Here is a 22368-nt window from a genome sequence, read left to right on the forward strand (position 1 = left end):
CTTCGAACTTATAAGGTAATGAGGGACCTTCTTTCTGAATTAATACTAAGATTTTATCTCCCACACGGAAATTTTTCTCCTTTGCCTTGAGATCGTATCTTCTATTAGTTTCCCCTTGGTTGTTGCTCTCGTTTGCTATTGCTAATTTCCAAGCTTTCCTTAAATTCTCCTTGTAATTCTCTAAATTCTGAATGTAATCTTCTCCACCCCCTTTAAGTATTAATTTACTCTTTAAAATTTCTAAAGGTCCTTTAGCGGTGTGACCAAACAGCAACTCTAAAGGACTAAATTCTGTAGTGTCATTAGGTGCCAATCGTAAGGCTAACAAGACAAAAGGTAATTTTTCTTCCCAGCCATGTTCGAAGTTGTTACCTAATTTTCATAAGCAACTTTTTAATGTTTGATGGAAACGTTTTATAATCCCTTGAGATTCTGGGTTATACTGTGTGGAAGTTACAAGTTTGTTACCTAGCTCTTTCATTTTGTCTTTGAAATATTTGGACACAAAATTACTGTCATTATCACTTTGTATGACGCAAGTCAAACCAAACTTGGAAAAATAGTTCAACAAGTGTCTAACTACAGTTTTCGCAATGCAGCTTCTTACTGGGATTGATTCTGGATATCGGGTTAGTCTGTCAATGATTGTTAACGGGTATATATTCTGTACCAACCGTGTGTCACACAATCGTACATAAATTATTTTGTATATACAGTATTATGCTTGTATCTGCGCTCTTCCCTCGCACTAAAAAGAACCTGAATAATCATGTCTCTGGTTTTCCTATGTAACTTTGTCTGTCTTGTGAACATGAAAAAGCCTGTTGCCTTGAGGTTTTGTATATAAAGAAGAGTGTTCTATAATAAACTTACTCAGTTGATTGCTTCCTGCCTTTGAGTCACAACCTTGCTCTCGGCCCGTCACATTGGTGACCCCGGAAGTCGACTCACTCCCACCGCTTTCCACACCCACCCCCCTCGCCCCTCCATCGTTGGTATTATGGCGGACTTTACGGAAGTTGGCGCTGCGGCTGGCCCGTTCAAACTTTCATCGTTTGCCAGCGGAAAGGTGTTTGCTTGGTTTCAGCGTGCAGAAGTCCAGTTTTCCATCAAGGGCGTGACTCGCTCAACCACCAAAGCAGATTATGTTCTCGCTGCGATACCCGAGGACACCTTCCCAGAAATATCCGACTGGCTTTGTGAACAAGGAGACACCCCAGTAGAGTATGACGCCCTCAAAACATACCTTCTGCAGCAGTACTCACCGTCGCCAGCCGCCCGTATAGCAAAGCTTTTTCAGCTCTCGCAACAACCGTTGGGGGACCAAAGGGCTTCGCTTGCCCTCAGGGAAATGACCAGTATCGCTCGCCTTCAACCTTCCGCAGACGGCTCTCCTCGTGCTGTGAACCTACTTCGTGCCCTTTGGATACGCCGTTTACCCGGACCTATACGCACTGCCATACCCGATGTCGATAGTTTACCCATAAAGGACTTGATGACCAAAGCCGACGCCCTTATGGACAGCCGCTTCAAGACCTCCATCAACGCCTCCACCCCTGACGAAGAGAATGCCTATTCAACGTCAACTGAAGCTGACATGAATGCCGTAGGACATACACGCCTACCCCGTGACGTGCCGAAGCGGCGACAAAGCCACCCACCTCCCACCAATCGCTCGCACCCCAACAAACGACTTCTACAGCCACTCACTACCTCCCATCCGCCGCAGTTTTGCTACTACCACTTCAGATTCGGGGCAACCGCGAAGAAATGTGCCAAGGATTGTCAGTGGCCAAAAAACGTGTAAGTAGGCCATCGCTCGTGGCGGTGGCCTCTCGTGTTTCTAATCTTTTCTTTTTACATGATGCAGGAACGTGCGTGTAATTTTTGGTAGACACGGGTGCTTGTCGTTCTCTTTTGCCAAGGAAACTCTTCAAGACACGACGTAGTCTGTCTACATCTGCCGATGTCCGCTTGGTAGCTGCCAATGGATCTGCGATACCCAACTACGGTTACGAGAACCTCACATTATCGTTCGGAAACGGTAAATTCAATTGGAAGTTTCTCGTTGCTGACGTCACATTGCCAATCCTCGGTGCGGATTTCCTCTCTCATTTCTACCTTCTGGTCAATGTCGCCCACCGACGATTGGTCAATGCAGACTCATACTTGTCGACACCTCTTCAACCCGCCCCCTTTAACCTCGCTCTCCACATCAACGCACCCACGGATGCCTACGCCCACCTCCTCACGTCGTACCCCGGAAGTTTTCCGTCCAGAACTTCGGCAAACGCCCACGGTTCCTGCCAAGCACGGTATTTATCACCATATCAAGACGACGGGACCCCCAGTCTTCGCAAAATTCAGATGTATGGCACCGGAACGATTGGCTGCCGCCAAACAGACGTTCGCCGAAATGGAGGAAATGGGCCTTTGCCAAAAGGCCTCCAGCCCATGGTCGTCACCCTTACACATCGTTCTGAAGAAAGACGGCTCCCTCCGTCCATGCGGGGATTATAGGCGCCTGAACATGCAAACAGAACCGGATCACTACCCCCTCCCAAACATTGCTGACGTGACCTCCTACATGCACAAAGCGAAGGTTTTCTCTACGCTCGACCTCCTGAAGGGTTATTATCAGGTGCCTATGAACCCAGAAGACATCCCCAAGACCGCCATCACCACTCCGTTTGGTACATACACCTTCAATTACTCCTGTTTTGGCCTTCGTAATGCTGGGGCCACGTTTCAACGTCTCATGGATGGCATCTTAGGGGACCTCCCTTTCTGTGTATGTTATGTGGACGACATACTTGTGTTCTCCTCCTCAAAAGAGGAACACCTCCGTCACTTGCACATCGTGCTCGACCGCCTGCAACAAAACGGCCTTGTAGTCCGGTACGACAAGTGTACCTTTGGCGCCAAAGAAGTGTCGTTCTTAGGAGTGATGCGGTGCGCATCACTCCTGAAGGAGTCCATCCCCTTCCTGAGAAGGTAGCAGCTGTTCAGAACTTCCCCGCGCCCTCGACCGTCAAAGCTCTGCAGGAATTCTTGCGCATGATCAACTATTATCACCGTTTTCTTCCAGCCATTGCCGCCACTCTTGCTCCCCTCTACGCCTCCCTCAAGGGCAAGCCAAAGGACCTGAAGTGGGGCCCCTTTCAAGAAGCAGCCTTCTGCAATGCAAAGAAGGCCCTATCAACTGCTGCGGCTCTCACTTTTCCTATCCCACATGCCCCTCTCCTTCTCTCCACCGATGCCAGCGACATCGATATCGGTGCAGTACTCGAACAGGTGGTCAACGGATCGCCCCGCCCATTGGCCTTCTTCAACAGAAAACTGTCTAAGGCAGAATCGGGTTATTCTACCTTTGATCGAGAATTGCTGGCGGTGCACTTGGCTGTCCGTCACTTTCGCCATTTCTTAGAAGGTACGCCCTTTTTCATTCGCACAGACCACATGCCTCTGGTGCACGCCTTCACTCGACAGTCTGACGCCTGGTCTGCCCGTCAACGCTGACATCTCCCTGCCGTGGCTGAATACAATTGCACCCTTCAATACGACCCTAGGAAAATGAATCCCGTTGATGATGCCCTGTCAAGAAACACGTTGGCTGCCGTTCAACTGGGATTGGATTACAACGCCCTGGCTGAAGCCCAATGACAGGATCCAGAGTATCAAGCATGTAGGACATCCTGTATGTCCCTCCGTTGGGAAGAGTTCCCCCTCGACGACTCCAACACCACCCTCCTCTGTGACGTCAGTACTGGTAGACCGCGACCTTGGATTCTTGCTCCCATGCGACGGCAGGTGTTTGATTTCATTCACAGCCTTTCACATCCCTCGTGCCGTTTTACTGCACAGCTGCTGAAGGCAAAGTTCATTTGGCACTGCATTTCTAAGGATGCTAAGGATTGGGTCCACGCCTGTACTTCTTGTCAAACTTCCAAAGTACATCGACACACGGATTCAGGAGTGAGCACCTTTCCTCAACCTCAGCGTCGTTTCGCACACATTCACGTCGACGTTGTTGGCCCCCTACCCACATCACAAGGACATCGTTACCTGTTTACCGTCATCGACCACTCCACTCGTTGGCCTGAAGCCATTCCCATGGAAACTGCAATGTCCGCCTCATGTACATCTGCCTTACTCTCTGGATGGATTGCAAGATTTGGCATCCCTGAGCATATTACTTCTGACAGGGCAACCACATTCACCTTTCAATTGTGGACATCATTAGCGAATCTCCTGGGCATCACCCTACATCAGACAACGGCTACAACCCCCCTGCCAATAGAATGGTTGAACGTTTTCATCGCACCCTCAAAGCAGCTTTGATGTCCCGCTGCAAGGATTCCAACTGGTTTACTCAGCTTCCCTGGGTCCTCCTGGGACTAAGGACCACTCCTAAAGATGCCCTCGACATCTCGGCAGCTGAAATGGTGTATGGCGACCCGTTGGTCGTCCCTGCCAATTTTTTTCCTTCTACAACTTCCTCCAAATATCTCCAGCGCATACGTCACGTCGTGGGAAAATTTACTCCGTGCCGCCAGACTTACAAGCCCCCAGTGAAGCATCACATACCAACGGACTTGCACTCTGCAACTCACGTCTTCCTGCGCAACGACACTAGCAGGCCACCACTAACGCCCCCTTACACAGGCCCTTTCCTTTTGATCCGACGCAGTCCGAAAGCATTCCTACTAAATATTCGGGGCAAAGAAGACTGGGTCTCCATTGATCGTCTAAAACCTGCTTATCTTCTGCCAGATGACCAGCCTACAGTTCACCTCTCTAGATCAGGGCGCCCTATTTAACATATAAAGTATGTCATGTACCAACCGTGTGTCACACGATTGTACATAAATTATTTTGTACATATTATGCTTGTATCTGCACTCTTCCCTCGCACTAAAAAGAACCTGAATAATCATGTCTCCGGTTTTCCTCTGTAACATTGTCTGTCTTGTGAACATGAAAAATCCTGTTGCCTTGAGGTTTTGTATATAAAGGAGAGTGTTCTATAATAAACTTACTCAGTTGATGGTTTCCTGTCTTTGAGTCACAACCTTGCTCTCGGCCCGTCGCAATTCCCTCCTTTACTTCTAGGCAAAGGTCCAACTACTGTATATCAATTACTACATTCTCAAAAGGTTCCTCCACTGATGGAATATTACATAAGGAAGCCCCGGGAATTACTTGATTAGGTTTACCAGCAATTTGACATTCGTGACACCTTAATACATATCTCTTCACGCCACTTTTCATCTTAGGCCAAAAGTAGGTCTTGCTTATACATTTGAAAGTTTTATTTACTCATAAATGTCCTTGATCATCATGTTCTAATTTCAGAATGAATTTGCAAAACCTCCTAGGAATTACTAATTGTTCTATAACTTCCTCTTTGCTAACTGACTTGGGATGAACATAGCGACACAAAATTTTATCTTTGAAACAAAAGGTTTCCTTACAAACATTATCGGGATCATCATCCAATTCACTTTAAAAAATGCGAGACAGTGTTACTTCCTCTCTCCGCAACTTAATTAGCTCATCTCTGTTAAAAATATTATTGCCTAAATTACTGCAGTAAATATTACTTGAATCCACTACATCGACTACGTCTACTTCACTACTTTCGACAGCTACATCATCGACTTGGCTAACACTGTCAACACCGATGGAGTCGGTCTTCTCAGTCCCACGCTTGCTGAGTTTAACCTCACTGCCGCCATCACACATATTCGAATCCTCGAACAAAATATGACTGTAGTCTATAACTGTATCTAAAACTGACCTAGTTACTACCATTTCAGACACTGGACTGGAACCTCACTTAAAATAGGATTCACAAATTTGTATATAGTTAAATCATTACCGGCAATAATGTCAACACCGTCAACAGACAAATAGTCTACAACAGCTAGTTTTACATCTGTTGACCCTCCCTGACTTTTCTTCAAGTTCATCTTTAACAAAGGACAAACAACGCAAGTATTCGGAAACCCACCTAACTTAACTTTTTCTTTCATACTGATTTTTGCCCTTGTTGGCACACACACTTTCCTAATAAGGGAAACGTTTGCTCCAGAATCCATAAGCAAGACAACTTCTCTCGAATCCCCTTCTTCAAGTAAAGAAACTACACTTTCAGAGAAAAAATCTCCGTAAAATTTCCTATTTTCTTTCATAATGTCATTTCTGCTTGACGAAAGATTATTAACTAGAGACACTGGTTTCTTGACATTCTTCTCCTCTTCTACACAAATCCTTGCTATATGCCCATATTTACAACATCGATAATGAATTATCTCTGAACTGCTACCTTCCCATTTGCTCCTACAAAACTTGGCAGTATGACCTGGTTTTCCACATGTATAACAATAATGATATTTATATTTCCCTGTATCACTATTGCTAAAACTACTCTTTGTATGTTGCATCTTACTAGAAGAAGAATTATTTTTTCTTACTATCACTTGAATTATGAGTAAGACTACTCATTTGCCAACCTTGTTGCATTTGTAAAAGACTATCTTCTATATATAGCTTAATGTCTGGAGATATGTTATCTTTGAAGTTTTCTAACAAAACTAAGTTCTTGAGATCATCGAAACTATCTACTTCAGCGGAAGTTAACTAATCACAAAATTATCTTTCTATAACTTCTTTCCATATTCTACATAAGTACTGCTCTCATCCTTTTACAAACTTCTAAATTTCTTACGGTATGCCTCTGATACTAACCTGTAGACACTGAGAACAATTTCTTTAACAGTATTATAGTCCTCACTTTCATCCTCAGATATACAACTATGCACAGAAAGTGCCCTACCAACTAAGACTGACTGCAAATACAAAGTCCACTTATTTTTGTGACAACCTACTCTGTTCATTAACTTTTCAAAAGACATGAAATATTTCGTTACATCTTCCTCATCGAATTTTGGAATTAATTTGAACACTGCACCTATACCTAAATTATCAGATTTATCGTTCAATGATGAATTAATACCCCATCTGCTACCTGGTGCATTACTTCCTGGTCTGCTATCTGGCGGACTATTATGAAGATTTTGCCTTAAACGAGCGATTTTTAAGTCATGCCTACGCTGTTTCTCATTTTCTTTTCGCTGTTTCTCATTTTCTTCTCTTTCAGCTGCTCTTTCGTCTCTCATACATTTCCTGTTCTCATAAAAAACATACTCATGGAGAGCATCGCCATCTATACCAAGAAGTTTACCTGAAGCTATCAAATATTTTGTAATCTCACTCATTCTGCTTCTTTCTAAATTCTCCCTATTTCAATTGGTTACGTTATTGAAAATCCTGGCAAGGTTGCCAAGTGTTACGATCTAAAAATCGTTACAGGTTCTTTAGATAATTAAAATCAATGTTTCCAATAACAAGCGATTAAAAAAAGTAAAATCGGTAGATTTTTTTTTTTTTTCTTTTGGGGGAACGTCATGGATAGATATAATACTTTTAAGGGATATGTTTTAAAACACAAAAATATCTTTCCCCAAAGTGTGAGCAGCAAGATGAGATTCGACTGCCGTATTGTTTGGTCAAACCTGTCATCATTCACTGTCGTCAGCATTTTGGAAGTGAACCGAGCCTAGACGAGAGCGCCTGCCGCAATAAGGGGACAATCCTGTTTTGACCAAGATGTCTTCGTCTTAATTAGTGGAGTTTGCATATTTAGAGAAACCTAGCCCGAGGGATATACGTGTTTATGAAATATGTCATAGTGGAAGGACACGTGCTGCCCTTTTGTTAAGACTTAACACGTGGTCCAGATTGCATCCGAAATTTCTTTTAGAAGCTTCCATGGCATGATCGAAGTGGGCGTTTTTGAGGAAGCCAACAGAGATGCAGAATTGTTTAAAAGAATGCCTTCTATGGAAATGACCAGTGCCCACTGTAATTAACTCTGCCCATAGACGTATATATAAACTTGAAGATATTGTCCAAGAGAGATAGGACAGGACATAAGACGAGAGGAACTATGTCCGAAGCAGATGAGATCCAAGTCCTAACAAGATAAGAGTCAGAGAAAACCAGAAGTCTGATAGAGCCAGATTCAAACCTTCCCTCCAGACAACAAAAGCCTATCTCCAAAAAGAAGCAAAAAGTAATAAATTGGGGGAGTGGAAGAAGAAAGGGCCTGTAGTCATTTGAAATCTGCCTTAACTAGCAATGATTTACCTGTAATCGCATATCCTAGATTTGATCACCTTTTTTTAGTGCCAACATATGCGAGAAGCTTTGCTATTGGTGGCGTAGTTTCTCAACAAGATGATAAAGGTAGAGAGTGACCCTTTTGTTTTGCTTCCAGTGCATTAAAAGGAGCAAAAAAAAAAAAAAAAAAAAATTATAGTACATTCGATCGAGAGGCTTTAGCCATTCTTTGGGTTTTAGAGGGGCATCGTTCCTTTTTATTAGGTTAGTCGAATGAGTGGCAAAGTGATCATTGCCCTTTACATGACTTATAAAAATGATTTGACATCTAGACAAGCGAGATGGATTGAAAGCTTGTGAAGTTTAATTTAAAGAGTTTTTACCACATAGAAGGTGAAGCTAAGAAGGTAGCTGATGCCCTCTCTAGAGGTATAGTAATATGAGTAACAAAGTGGGCACAAAAGAGGAACGAAGAACGAAACCAAAATATTGAAGACCCCATCAAAATAGAGAATGGGATGTGAATTCAAGCAAGGAACAATCAGAAAATGGGATGAGAGAGAGAGAGAGAGAGAGAGAGAGAGAGAGAGAGAGAGAGAGAGAGAGAGAGAGAGAGAGAGAGAGAGAGAGAGAGAGAGAGATATGGAAGCAGTGAAGGTGAATATATGAGGGTGGCCGAGGATATGACCAGGGGTGTCCAGAATGAATGCCTTGATGATACAGGTGTGATTGACTTTGGAGGATGGGACATAAAAGAAGTGCGAGAGGGGCAGAAAAAAAGAGGAATGGATGGAAAGCATGCGAGCAGTGATTAAAGGGGAATAAGAAAGTTATCCATCATTTCTAAATATGCCCTGTGAGAATTTTTTTATAGAGAATGATATCTTATTTTATGCTTACGAGAAGAGGGGAAGGGAATTTTGTGCACGGGTAGTTGTTCCTCCCTCTTTAATTAATCAAGCCATCCACATTACACATGTGAATCCTTCTTTTGGTTAGGAATGAAAAAATCTCTATGAAATTATATAAAATGTTATGATTGCAACTGTTTCAAAGTACATAAAAACACTGTAACAGAAGCCAGAAAGAGGCCTGTGATTCCTATTAAGTTTTATAGGGTGCATATGGATGTGGTAGGACCATTTCCTACTGGTTTAACACAACATAAGTACATATGTGTATTTGTAGATGCATTTACAGTACTTGGTACACTCATCTTTACACAATGTTGGATACATCAGCAAATTCATTAGCCTAGGTGCTGTGCCCTTTCATTACTAGGTTTGATTGTCCGAAAATTTTTATAAGTGATCATGGTCTCGAGTTTATAAATACAGTAATACCTTGAGATACGAGTGTTCCAACATACGAGAAATTTGAGATATGAGGAAAATTTCGAGCAAACTTTTGTCCTGAGATACAGGAAAAATTTGAGATACAAAGCAGTTCCCTATGCGGCCCCAGGTGGCTGAGTGTGCCGAGAGGCTTTTCACCAAGACAGCATCACTCGGTCTTTCCTGTTGGATCTCTGTCGCCTAAAGTTTATCTACGAGCATCGGCTGTAGTGTTTTTTTTACGTGTTTTTTGCGTTAATCGGTGCAGAATTCATTGAATAAGCAATGGGTCCAAAGCAAGCGAGTGCAAACAAGGGTAGTGAAAAGATAAAGCGTATGATTACATTGGAGATAAAGCATGAAATAATTGAAAAAAATGAGAGTGGTGTAAGATTGACTGAGCTGGCTCTCCAATATGATAGGAGTACATCAACAATATGTACCATCCTCAAGCAGAAGGATTTTATAAAGAGCACCAAGCCTTCCAAAGGAGTAACCATCCTTTCCAAGCTGCGCAGGGATATCCATGATGCGATGGAGAGGCTTCTCTTAATATTGATAAAGGAGAAACAGTTGGCGGGAGATAGCTTAACCGAGACTATCATATGTGAAAAGGCCAGCAGAATCTACGATGACTTGAAAGGGAAGCAAGCAGCCGAGAGAGGGGAAACTTCGACGCCAGCGGAAACCTTCAAAGCCAGTCGTGCTGGTTGGATAACTTTAAAAAACGGATACACTCGGTTGTGAGGTATGGGGAAGCGGCAAGATCCAACTCGAAAGCCGCGGCGGACTTCGTCACAACGTTTGCCTCAGTTATCGCCCAACAGGGCTACATCCCCCAACACGTCTTCAACTGTGATTGAATGGCCTTTTCTGGAAGATGCCGCCCAGGAGGACATTCATCATGGCAGAGGAGAAGAGACTACTGGGCCATAATCCCATGAAGGACCGGTTAACTCTAGCCTTGTGTGCCAATGCCAGCGGTGACTGTAAAGTCAAACCACTGCTGGTGTACCACTCGGCAAACCCACGTACTTTCAAGAGCCAAAGGATCTTGAAAGGAAAACTGTAAGTGATGTGGCGCGCTAATGCTAGGGCTTGGGTTACGCAGCATTTCTTTACAGAATGGGTTAATCTGTGCTTTGGTCCGGCAGTCAAAAAATATTTGGCCGATAAAAACCTGCCAATGAAATGTCTCCTGGTCCTCGACAATGCCCCTAGTCACCCTCCTGGTCCCGAAGAGGACATTCTTGATGAGTTCAGGTTCATCAAGGTCCTTTATCTCCTACCCAACACCATGCCACTCCTCCAGCCCATGGACCAACAAGTAATTTCCAATTTTAAAAAACTGTACAATAAGCATTTGTTCAAGAAATGATTCGATGTCACGGACGATACCAATCACACCCTATATGAAATTTGGAAGGAACATTTCAGTATCGTCCATTGCTTAAAAATTATTGACGATGCATGGCAGGGTGTCACTAGAAGAACTCTTAATTCAGCATGGCAGAAATTGTGGCCAGCTTCCGTCGCTGAGAGGGACTTTGAAGGGTTCGATACGTGAGACCCTGATGACCCAGAACCTATTGTGATGGATGAAATCGTATCTCTTGGAAAGTCCATGGGGCTGGGAGTAGATGAAGCAGACGTGAACGACCTTGTCGAGGAGCATCAGGAACAGCTCATGATACAGGAATTGATAGAGCTCCAGGAGATGCAACATTCGCAGGTGTTGCAGGATCCCAGTAGCGAGGAGGTGGAAGAGGAGGGCCGCCTTTCTACGACAGAAATCAAAGACATGTTAGCGAAATGGCAGAAGTTTTCTAATTTTATGGAAAAGAGGCACCCAGACAAGTTGGTGTGTGGTCGTGCGTTAGCTTTTTGTGACGACACTTGCATGCATCATTTTTGCAACATTTTGAAGGTGAGACAAAAGCAAACTTCCCTAGATAGGTTCCTTTTAAAAAGACTGGCAAAAAGTGAAGGTGAAACGAGGCAAAAAGAGCCAAGCCGGAAGAAGAAAAGTAAAAAAAGAAAATGAAAACAAAATTAGAATTAAGTTTAGTGTAACATAAGATTAACATTTTATTTTTAAGTGTGTACAGTAAGCTAATTTCATTTAAGTTAAATTTAAAGTTTAAGTTATGTTACATAGTGTTAACAAAAGTGTTGCGTACCGAATGTGTTGCCGTCAAGTCTCTCTCCTCCCCATCCTCTCTCCCTCCTCCTCCTCCGCTTACACCGCCATTAGCCGCTACCGTCTGTCTCGAAGGTAAGAACTCCATAATACTGTTACATTTCATTGAGGATCATAACCAGTTCATAGGTATTTGTTATTTTGTGAGCGTAGAATGTGAATTAGAACAATTAAAAAAATGTTTTTCCACTGTAATATACAGTTTTTAGGTGTTTTTTCAGAGGGTGGGAACAGATTAATTTTTTCTAGTTATTTTATATGGGAAAAATTAATCTGAGTTACGAGCAAATTGACACATGAGCTTGGTCCTGGAATGCATTAAACTAGTATCTCAAGGTATTACTGTATAAGGGTGAACAAAACCAGATGAACATTAAACAATGGCAGTCCATTAGATGGATGCACTGACAGAGAGGATTACTGCATTTACTGTATAGTGACAATTCCACTGTGCAACCCTGGCACATTCCACTGTGATGCAATCATTTTCCAATGTGCCAAACTGAGGAAACTGCATACATGATAACCGCTATCCACCTCTTCATAAATACAACCCCAGTGCCTACACATACTCAATTTTGGTTTCCAGTAGCAATAGAAATGAAGCTACCCTTAACAGTCACTTCATGAGACCACAAGGGAAAGTACTTATATGTACAGTACTTGTATGTACAGTAATGTTTTTTCATTTATTCAGGGAGAGAAAGATGCAGAGCACTTTTTTAAATATTAGATTTTTATCTTCTTGAGATAGACTACATGTAGTTATATACATTCAAATGTCTGAGTATAGAGTGTCAGCAAAAATTTTCATTTTGTTTCATCATATGCCAGGCAGTAATATAGTCATAATACATAAAGATACTGTACAGTACAGTACTCGTGTAAAAACATAAGTTCGGTTATGTACAGTACATTAGAAACGGTTTATATTTCATATAATGTAGTACTTTATTGTATTTTTATTTATAAATTTGCTTTATTAATTCCCATGCCCCTAAATTACTATTCTTAACAAAAAAAAATAAAATCAGAAAAATGAAACAACTTACACATCTGCAGAAACCTACAATTTAATGAGGAGTCCATGATATAGATGTTCATATATTTAGAATCTGTGATTTCGAGTCTTTAGTCAGCTTCTATATTTCTAAGACTACATTGAATTACCTCACTGATCTCTGGCCTAAATCTGATCATCCAGTTCAATCTAATCCTGGTAGCAGGAGTACTGTACTCTCCACCCATACTGTACTCTCCACCCATACTGTACTCTCCACATACTAGGTCACTGATGTGTCTATTCAGTCAACCCAGTGCTTTATACCAGATTTCAACACACCAGTGAGTGGGTAAAAGATTTGCCTAAGCTAAAAGATCTGCCGCACTTTAGAAAACCTTCCTACACCACCTCACAACCATTTTGAACTCTTCTAATATAACGTTAGTGTAAAAGAAACGTTGATATGTTAATGCGAAATTACATAAGTACTATGGAGGGGATTGATATAAAAAAGACTATTTACATCTCATACTTAACAACTTTATTCATATTTTACAATTTTAAAAACAAAAACCATTTATATACCTTGATAGCTTTAGAATTCACTGCTATGTCCTTACAGTAAACAACTTTATTCATATTTTACAATTTTAAAAACAAAAAAACCATTAGTAAGTTCATTTATATTCCTTGATAGCTTTAGAATTCACTGCTATGTCCTTGAAGTATTTGTTCTCCTTGCCAATGAACAAATGTTTCTTAGTCATGATTATTGCCTTGACTTTCACTTGCCATAAAAGCTTGAGGCTCTTGCACTTACGGCAGCATGAAAATTGGTTATAAGTTTCTTTATGAACTCTAAAATCAGCCTGTGGCAGCATAAGACATGCCTTCCCTACACTTATATAGAACATCTCCTCTTTGTTCCAGGGTCATTATGTTCTTCTGGTGCTTAGGGGTAAGTTTGGCAAATGATGTTGGTATCTTAGAGGTCAAGGAAAAATTTAGCTACGATAAGCAGCTTATCTAGGAGAAGGTTACTCCAAAATCAAACCATTGTTCTTTAGTCTTGGGTAATGCCATAGCCTCTGTACCATGGTCTTCCACTTTATTGGGTAGAGTTCTCTTGCTTAATGGTACATTCGGGCACACTATTCTACCATATTTCTTTTTCTCTTGTTTTTTGAATTTTTTATAGAATATATGTAAAAGATCTATATTATGGCCTTACTGTTTTTAGAATATTTTATTCTAGTTCATTACTTTTCTTCATTTCCTTTTTTCACTGAACTATTTTCCCCTGTTGGATCCCTTGGGCTTATAGCTTTTCCAACTAGGGTTATAGCTTAGTAGTAATAATAATAATAATAATAATAATAATAATAATAATAATAATAATAATCATAATAATAATGATAGTAGTAGTAGTAGGGAGCAAAAAGACTACGGACCCGAGATGTTATCACTACATTGGTTGGAGAGAAACAGAGTAAGGGCAAATGTGGCAGTCTTTAGAGAAAGCAAGCAAACAAATATTCACATATTCACCCAACCACATCCCCACAATCTAGTGGCCTTATAAGTGAAAAGGGTATTGATATGAATAGGCAGATGCTATTAACTTTATACTTATAGAAATGTTTTCTATAAATATGAGAATTTGCTTTTTTGAGTTACTCAAAACTTAGATTTCATGGGAGGAAAAATATTTATTGGAATTCATTGAAAATTTCGTACGATATATTACAGTTGATCTTCAGTATACGATGGTATTGTGTTCAAGCATACTTAATTTATAAGGAATTCCTTCGATAATAAGACGGGCTAAACTCTATCGATGAATTCTTTCTTGGGCTTATAATACTTGCATGTTTGTAAGAACTGTAATTGCATTTTAAATTTATGATATGGTAGACCAATGCAATATACACATACAGTAATATCACAACATACAAGCGCTCCAACATACAAACATTCTGAGATTCGAGCCAGCCTCCGAGGAAAATTTTTGCGATGAGATATGAGAACAATGTTGAAATACGAGCACTGTTACAGTGGCTAACTCTAATGGCTGAGCGCTTAGAAGCACTCTAAGCCCACATCACTTGTTCAGTTCAAGTGGTCATCAATTTCTGTACATATCTCCTGAGTATCTCCTGCGTAGTGTTTGAGTTATTCACGTGGTTTTCACAGTATTTATGAACATTCTATATAATGAGTAATGGGTCCTAAGAAAGTGAGTGGTAAGGTTAGCAATGAGAAAAAAATGCATTATGACGATAGTATTGAAACAGGAAATTATCGTAATACATGAGTGTGGTGTCCGTGGGACTGCGTTGGTACGCCATTAGGAATGAAGTACATCGACAACATAAACAGTCCTCAAACAGAAGGATGTTATCAAGAGCACAATGACATAACTATCCTGTCAAAATTATGGAAAAATTCTATTGCTGAGGATAGTATTACTGATATAATCACCTATGAGAAGGCCAGAGCATTCTACAAATATGTGAAACAAGGGAAGCTGTTGAGGGTTGGAAGACATCAAAGCCATGGGAGATGTTTAAAGCTAGTCGTGGAAGGTTCAATAATTTTAAAAACTGAACTAGGATTCACTCTGTTGTGTGGCACGGAGAAGCTGCGAGCTCAGATGTGGAAACCACAGAGGAGTACGTTGAATGTTTTGCTGTACTTATTGCTGCGGAAGGTTACATCCCCCCAACAAGTATTCAATTGTGATGAAACAGGCCTCTTTTGGAAAAAGATGCCCTAGAAGACATTTATCACAGCTGAAGAAAAGAAAATACATGGCCATAAACCCACAAAGGATAGATTAACTCTAGCCTTATGTGCTATTGCCAGCGGTGATTGCAAGATCAAGCCACTGTTGGTATATCACTCTGAGAACCCACAAGCTTTCAAGAGTCACAAGATCTTGAAAGATAAACTTTAAGTGATGTGGCGAGCTAATGCAAAGGCATGAGTGTCCAGGCATTTTTTCACGGAAAGGGTAAATCTGACGTTTGGTCCGGCAGTCAAGAAATATTTGCTAAAAAAAAAAGAAATAAAAAAATAAAAACTTGCCATTGAAATGTATTCTCATCCTAGATAATACCCTTGGCCACCCTCCAAGACTTGAAGATAACAGTCTTGATGAATTTAATTTTATTAAGGTCTGCTATTTCCCCCCCCCCCCCAAGCACCACTCCACTCCTCCAGCCCATGGACCTGCAGGTCTTTTCTATTTTCAAAAAACTGTTACCAAAGCATTTGTTCAAAATATTTGATATCACAGGTATAACCAACCTAACATCGTGAATTTTGGAGCAACGATTTCAACATTTTGAATCTTTTGAAAAATTATTGATGATTCACGACAGGGTGTAACATGAAAAACATTGAATTCAGCATGGAGAAAATTATGACCAGATTCTGTAGCTGAAAGGGATTTTGAAGGGTTCGAACCGCAGCCTGAGCCTGAGCCCTTCGTGTTGGAAGATATTGAGTCTCTAGGTAAGTACATGGTGATAGAGGTAGATGAGGTTGATGTCACTGACCTTGTTGAGGATCATCGAGAAGAACTCATGACTGAGGAGTTGATCTAACTACTGATGATGCAACATTATGAGGTGTTGCAAGAGATCAAAAGTGAGGAGGTCGAACCGGAGGAATTTGTTGTTTCAAGGAAGATTAAGGAAGTGTTGGCTAAGTGGCAGGATTTTATTGAAAAGAACCACCGTGATAAATTGTCTGCTGATCATGCTTCAGCTCTTTTTAATGACACTGGCCTGACTAATTTTAGCAGTATTTTGAAAGGGAGGCTGAAACAAAGCTCCTTAGATAGGGTATTTTTACAAAAGGCCTGCAGCAAGTGGAAGTAAGGCTAAAAGAGCCAAGACAAGAGAAGAACAGTAAAAAAAAAATAAACAAAAAATAAACATAAAAAAGTAGATTAAAATAAAGTTTTAAAATATTAGCCTAAGATTAGGTAAGTGAATTTTAGTTTTAAATGTTACACCTATGTGTAAGGGAGAGTATTAAATATGGTACCGTCCAATTCTCTCTCCTTCCCTTCCTCTCACCCTCCTCCTCCTCTGCACACCACCATTAGCCGTTATCTTCTGCCTCGAGTGTAAGAACTCCCTAATAAAACCATAATTTGTTGCATATCACAGTAATCACTTACATAATTTTGTGAGTGTATGTACAGTATAGCATTTAAAAAGATGTTTTTTTCCATTGCTATCATCATTGATTTGGGTGCTTTTAGAGGGCTGGAACGGATTAAATATTCGTCAGTTACTGTATATGAGAAAAACTGAGTTGAGATAAGTCTCTCTCTCTCTCTCTCTCTCTCTCTCTCTCTCTCTCTCTCTCTCTCTCTCTCTCTCTCTCTCTCTCTCAGTTTGTAGGCTTACATGGGTTCCTGGCTTGAAAACCTTAGAAGTAAAATATCTTGAGGCTCTGAAAATTTTCATAATTTTTGTCCCATACATGGGGGGGGGGTGTGGGGCAGACCACAAAACTATTTTAAAGTTATACAAGGCCCCTCATTCTTTAAAAGATTAGTTATGGCTGTAAAATACGTATACTCCTCAGCCACCCCAAGCCGATTAAAATTTTAGATTCTACAGTATACACCATACCTGTCTCAGACTGGCAACAGGAGCATTTAAAACTTCGCCTATTCCAAGCCTCCTTGTTGATGCTGGAGAATTACTGTCAGACCTTTACTGAAAATCTTCTATTATTCAGTATTGGTTAAGGTTGCAAAGACTTCCTAATTCTTTAGCCTGTCAGACTGCAAGCCTTGTAAGGCACTCGACATACTTTGAGTTACACCTAAAATCCCCTCAACCGTATGGTTTTTGGATGAAACAATTGATAGACAGTCTTGATATATTTGAAACTAAGGGGCTTCCATTTAAGGTATCATCAACGCCTCCATGGAAATTACCTGACGTATCTTTTTGTAAATATTTTATTGAAGTTAAAAAGATTATGAATGACTTAGAAGCCAGGTCTCTTTTTATGGAACATGTTGCAGAACATAAAGAATTGACTTTTATATATACTGAGGACTCCAAATCCGATGCTAGCATTGGATTTGGAGTGTATAGTAATGCTTTCCATTTTAGAGTTGCACTTCCTCAACAGCTTCCATATTTACTGCTGAACTATATGGCTTACTAACCGCTGTTAAAAAAAATAGCGTTGGAAGAGGGGGTTAATTTTACATTTTTTAGTGATGCAAGTAGTGTCCTTCAAGCTTTAGAAGTTTTTAATTCCAGTAACCCTTTAGTTTTAAATATTTTAGAATGGCTTTTTATCATTGGACTGAGAGGTATAACAGTTCAATTTTGCTGGGTTCCGGCACACATAGGTGTATCTGGAAACGAGAAGGCAGATTAATGTCAAAGAATGCTGCAGCTGAATTGCAAACAATAACGTATGCCCTTCTTTGATGATTGTTTACCCAAAATTAAGAATTTGATTTCCAATAATTGGCAGCAGCATTGGGGTACTTTAATTAGAAATAAAGTGCAAGGCGAGATATAACGAATGTTATATCCCCTTGGAAGTATAACATGATGCCCCGAAAGTGGAGAGAGAGAGAGAGAGAGAGAGAGAGAGAGAGAGAGAGAGAGAAAAAAATATGTGGCTGATAAGTATGATGTATATAGTCGCATCTCTATCATAAACTGGTTTCCGAGTTACCTTAGTGAGTACTTATCATTATCGTTTATTCAAAAGACAGGGAAATATTGGATGTTCGAATAACCTAAAGTACCAGAATCAGAATACTGTATTGGCAAATTAAGCTAATCTTTTTATTCGCTGGTACCGATACCAGATACTCATGATGGAGGCTGATACCGATACTGCTACTGGTGTCATGACGGGATGATGCCAATGCTAACACTCACAAAAAAGGCCTATATTACCGATACTATTGGCACATCTCTCATCAGAACTCTTCTTGAAGGGTGCACTAGAACTGTTTGGCACAAAACTCAAGGAGTTACCCATGGGTTCGAAACAGGCCAGGCCTGGCTAGAATCACTGATTTCACCCAAAGGTGAAAGCTCGTTTAGAGCTAGAGAAATTACCCTTCTTCTTCTCATTGTAATCTAGAAGCCTAGTTTTTTTTTGGGATTTTCCCTTGAACTAAATGTTAATTTCCTTATACATTTGAAAATCATAGCATGGTCAGCAGCCATCTGGACATACCTCTTTATAAGAGGAACAGTAAGTGATCACAAATCCTCACAACAATTATCTAAATCACAATAGTCTGGCACTAGACACAAGAGAATGGGGATCATGGACTTTCAGTAATAACTTCCCCTTGAACAGCTCTCAGAGAAAATACTAACAAATCGAGAAGAAGACATCTCTTAATATTACCATTGACAAAAACCACCTAATCAGTATAACTACACTAGACGCAACGACTGAAAGGACAAAGATGCTGTGGCGTACCCAGTGCGAGGTTATTGTCATTAATTGCCAGATTATCTCAATCCTCTATTAGTGGCCAAAGTCTACTGAAAGGAAAGGAAAGGAAAGGAAAGGAAAAAACATTTTAGTTATATGGTACAAGTTAATATACTGTAGAACCAAGCTTGAGAAATGTTGTGAACATTAGGGGATTATCTTAAAAATAATGAATTCTGTGGTTTTTGCTTGATTTTGGTTATGAAAAGTCATCGTGTACACTTAAGTATATTTAGTATATCCAAAAGAGATTGAAATTTTTAGAAGCGTCTGTCTCTCTCCAAGTTCCTCTCAATTTATGAATTTGATATGGGGGGACTAATATCAGTAGCCATATATGATTTTCATAATTATAATCCTATTTTGCAGAGTCCTGAAACAAGCTTAGATCTAGATAGTGAGGATAAAATTAGTTTAGGCAAAGAAGAAAAGAACACTTCCAAACCTCAGCATCGGAAGAGACATAAAAGGGTAAGTGTAATGACAGATTATCATAATTTAAATTTTTTTTTGGAAGCTTCGCCATTAGATATTTCAGAATTATTAAAAAAGATTGAGGTATTTGATTTTTATTAAAGATTTTGTGAGGTTGCAGGGTTTCATCCATGTGAAGCTAAATTTTTTAGAATAATGCTTACATTTTCTTTTCTTGGAAAAATTAAGTTAACACTAGTAAATAGGTCAGAGGAAATTTAATTTGATATATTCCCCATAGATTGTAATTATAATGAGGATTTTAGAAATTCGTTGCTTGTTAAAATCGTAGCATATGCTTTTGCTGAAAGAGAATAATCATTTGCATATTTACTAAAAAAAATGTGATCCTGTACCTTAGGTTGTTAAATGTCCCCTGATTCTCTCATATACCCAAGTTAGCATGAGGCTTCAAGCTATAATAGTAGTGTTGATTATTTTGGGAACCTATGCTTGAATTAATCAATTTCTATAAAAGAAAATAATTTATTAAATCTACCTGGGATTTTGGGGATATTTATTCAAAGAAGGAATGGTTAGACTTTATAAAAAAAAATAATTCTCTCCATATGGTATGTAAGACCTTTTGTTCCTACCTGTAAGAGAAGCTAGTGTACAGATTGGGCGAAAAATAATTTCTTCTCTTACTCCGGCCGCAATTTCAATTAATTCTATTAAAATTCAATGTATTTGAGATGTAGAGTATCCATTGTAAGTGAGGAAGCAGGTGTGTCTTAACATGAATCTCATGTATGTTTTTTTTTAATGATAATTTTAGAATAATTGATATGATATTTGCTGAACCATTTTTTTTAGTTTTGTTGTCTATATAACAAATGATTGTGCATATTCTCAATAGTAGTTGAATAGGATAAGCAGACAAAAACGACTGAAAAAGATAATGAAATTCGTAACTATTATTGGATGTTGAAATTCTCCTGAAATGATTAAAAACGAGTTTTGATGAAATAATAAAAAAAAAAACACTTTTTATGGAGGTGGTGCGTGGTCTCCAAGATATTTTCTGTGAAAGGCTAGAGCACAGAATACAATACAAGAAGGAAATGCCAAAGAAATAGTGCCTCCCATGCTCCTGGGCCAATGTTTGAACATGGGCAGCATGGGTATTGTGAGAAGGAAAAAGTCCTATAGATTGAGGCTCTTTTGAATCCGTTGCAGCACCTCTTATACTGAAATACATCTGACACACGATGACACATTGCCAAAATCCAATACTGGTACTGGAGCTAAGGCTACCTGATCGCTAGTATGTACTCAACTGCCATCTTTTATGTTCGGAATAAGATTCATAGAGCTCATTTCCTTCCACAATGCTAGAAGGAGGGAGTTTCTTGCAGACCAAACAACAGCTCTACAAAGAAAATGTTTCCTTCGTCAAATTATTATTATTATTATTATTATTATTATTATAAATATTATTATCACAGCTACAATCCTAGTTAGAAAAGCAGGATACAACAAGGCCAAAGGCCCCAACAGGCAAAAATACCCCAGTGAAGAAAGGAAATAAGGAAATGAATAAGCTATAAGAGAAGTAGTGAATAAAGAATATAAAATATCTTAAGATCAGTAACAGCATTGAAATAAGTCTGTCATATGTAAACTGTGAAGAGAGAATTATGTTAACCTGATAAACATAACACTCACTGCAAGTTTGTACTTCTGAAATTCCACCAATTTAACTGACTAATTTCGAAGATCCTTCCGCAATCTAGCCATAGCTTGAATAAAAATTCTAGAGTACTGTGCAGTGTTGACCCTTATGATGAAGGCAAGACTTAGAATTAATTGCATACCTAGTACTATGTAGATGATGCTACAGTCGGGAAAGATCTGAATGCAATGGGTGGTCAGAATCATGAAAAAGTCCTATACAACATGCATAAAGAACTATTGAATGACGATGCCAGAGATTAATATCCCAAAAAAGAACTGAGGAATATAATAGACCACTAGATTTTTTCTTTTTGTCAATAAATTAAGAAGAGTCAGCAGATGAAGACCAGACAAGAAAACAAGATAGAAGGAAATGATTAAAACATTTCTTCAGAATAGATTGACCACCAAAAATCCTAAATAGTCTCATTCAGTAAGCCATTTTTTTTATGCAATTGAAGAAGAAACAGACCAAATGTGTTTCTCAAAAGTAAATTTGCAGTAAACAACTATGCCTAAAAGTTTAAAAGAGTTATATACTGTATAGTTAAGAAAACATTATCAATGCATAGATCTGGATATTGAGGAGCCACTGCCCTCGTCCTACTTACAATTATACTTCAAGTTTTACTAAGGTTTCAAGTTCTTACCCAATAATTTGCACATGTAGTAATTTTATCTTGGTCTCTATTAAGGAATTCAGCAACCCAAGATTACATTCAGGAGATGGAGTAGAGGCAAAGAGAGTAGTACCATCTGTATATGCAACAAAGTTGTTTTCTCAGCCAAACCATATCTCGTGTATGTAATATAAAGATTAACGGGTCAAGAACACTACGTTGTGGAAAACCAGTTATCACATTCCTATACTCAATATAGGGCTCATCATCAACAACTCTCTGCAATTTATTACTTACAAATTCAATAATGAAGCTAAGAAAATACCCATCTACTCACAACTGTTTGAGTTTGGAAACAAGGGCCTCGTGACTATT

At 39.6% G+C, this 22368-nt stretch overlaps 1 protein-coding gene across 1 annotated transcript in view; it reads left to right on the forward strand.

The window, feature by feature from the left end:
* LOC137614911 (diacylglycerol kinase eta-like) overlaps positions 1 to 22368 on the forward strand; it is a 773025-nt gene that overhangs the window by 148152 nt on the left and 602505 nt on the right. The window contains exon 7 of the mRNA XM_068344565.1: positions 19592 to 19693. Coding sequence (XP_068200666.1) covers positions 19592 to 19693 — 102 coding nt within the window. The remainder of the gene's footprint in view (positions 1 to 19591; positions 19694 to 22368) is intronic.

This window comes from Palaemon carinicauda, chromosome 21, assembly GCF_036898095.1.
Source record: "Palaemon carinicauda isolate YSFRI2023 chromosome 21, ASM3689809v2, whole genome shotgun sequence".
In the NCBI taxonomy this organism is placed as follows: Eukaryota; Metazoa; Arthropoda; class Malacostraca; order Decapoda; family Palaemonidae; genus Palaemon; species Palaemon carinicauda.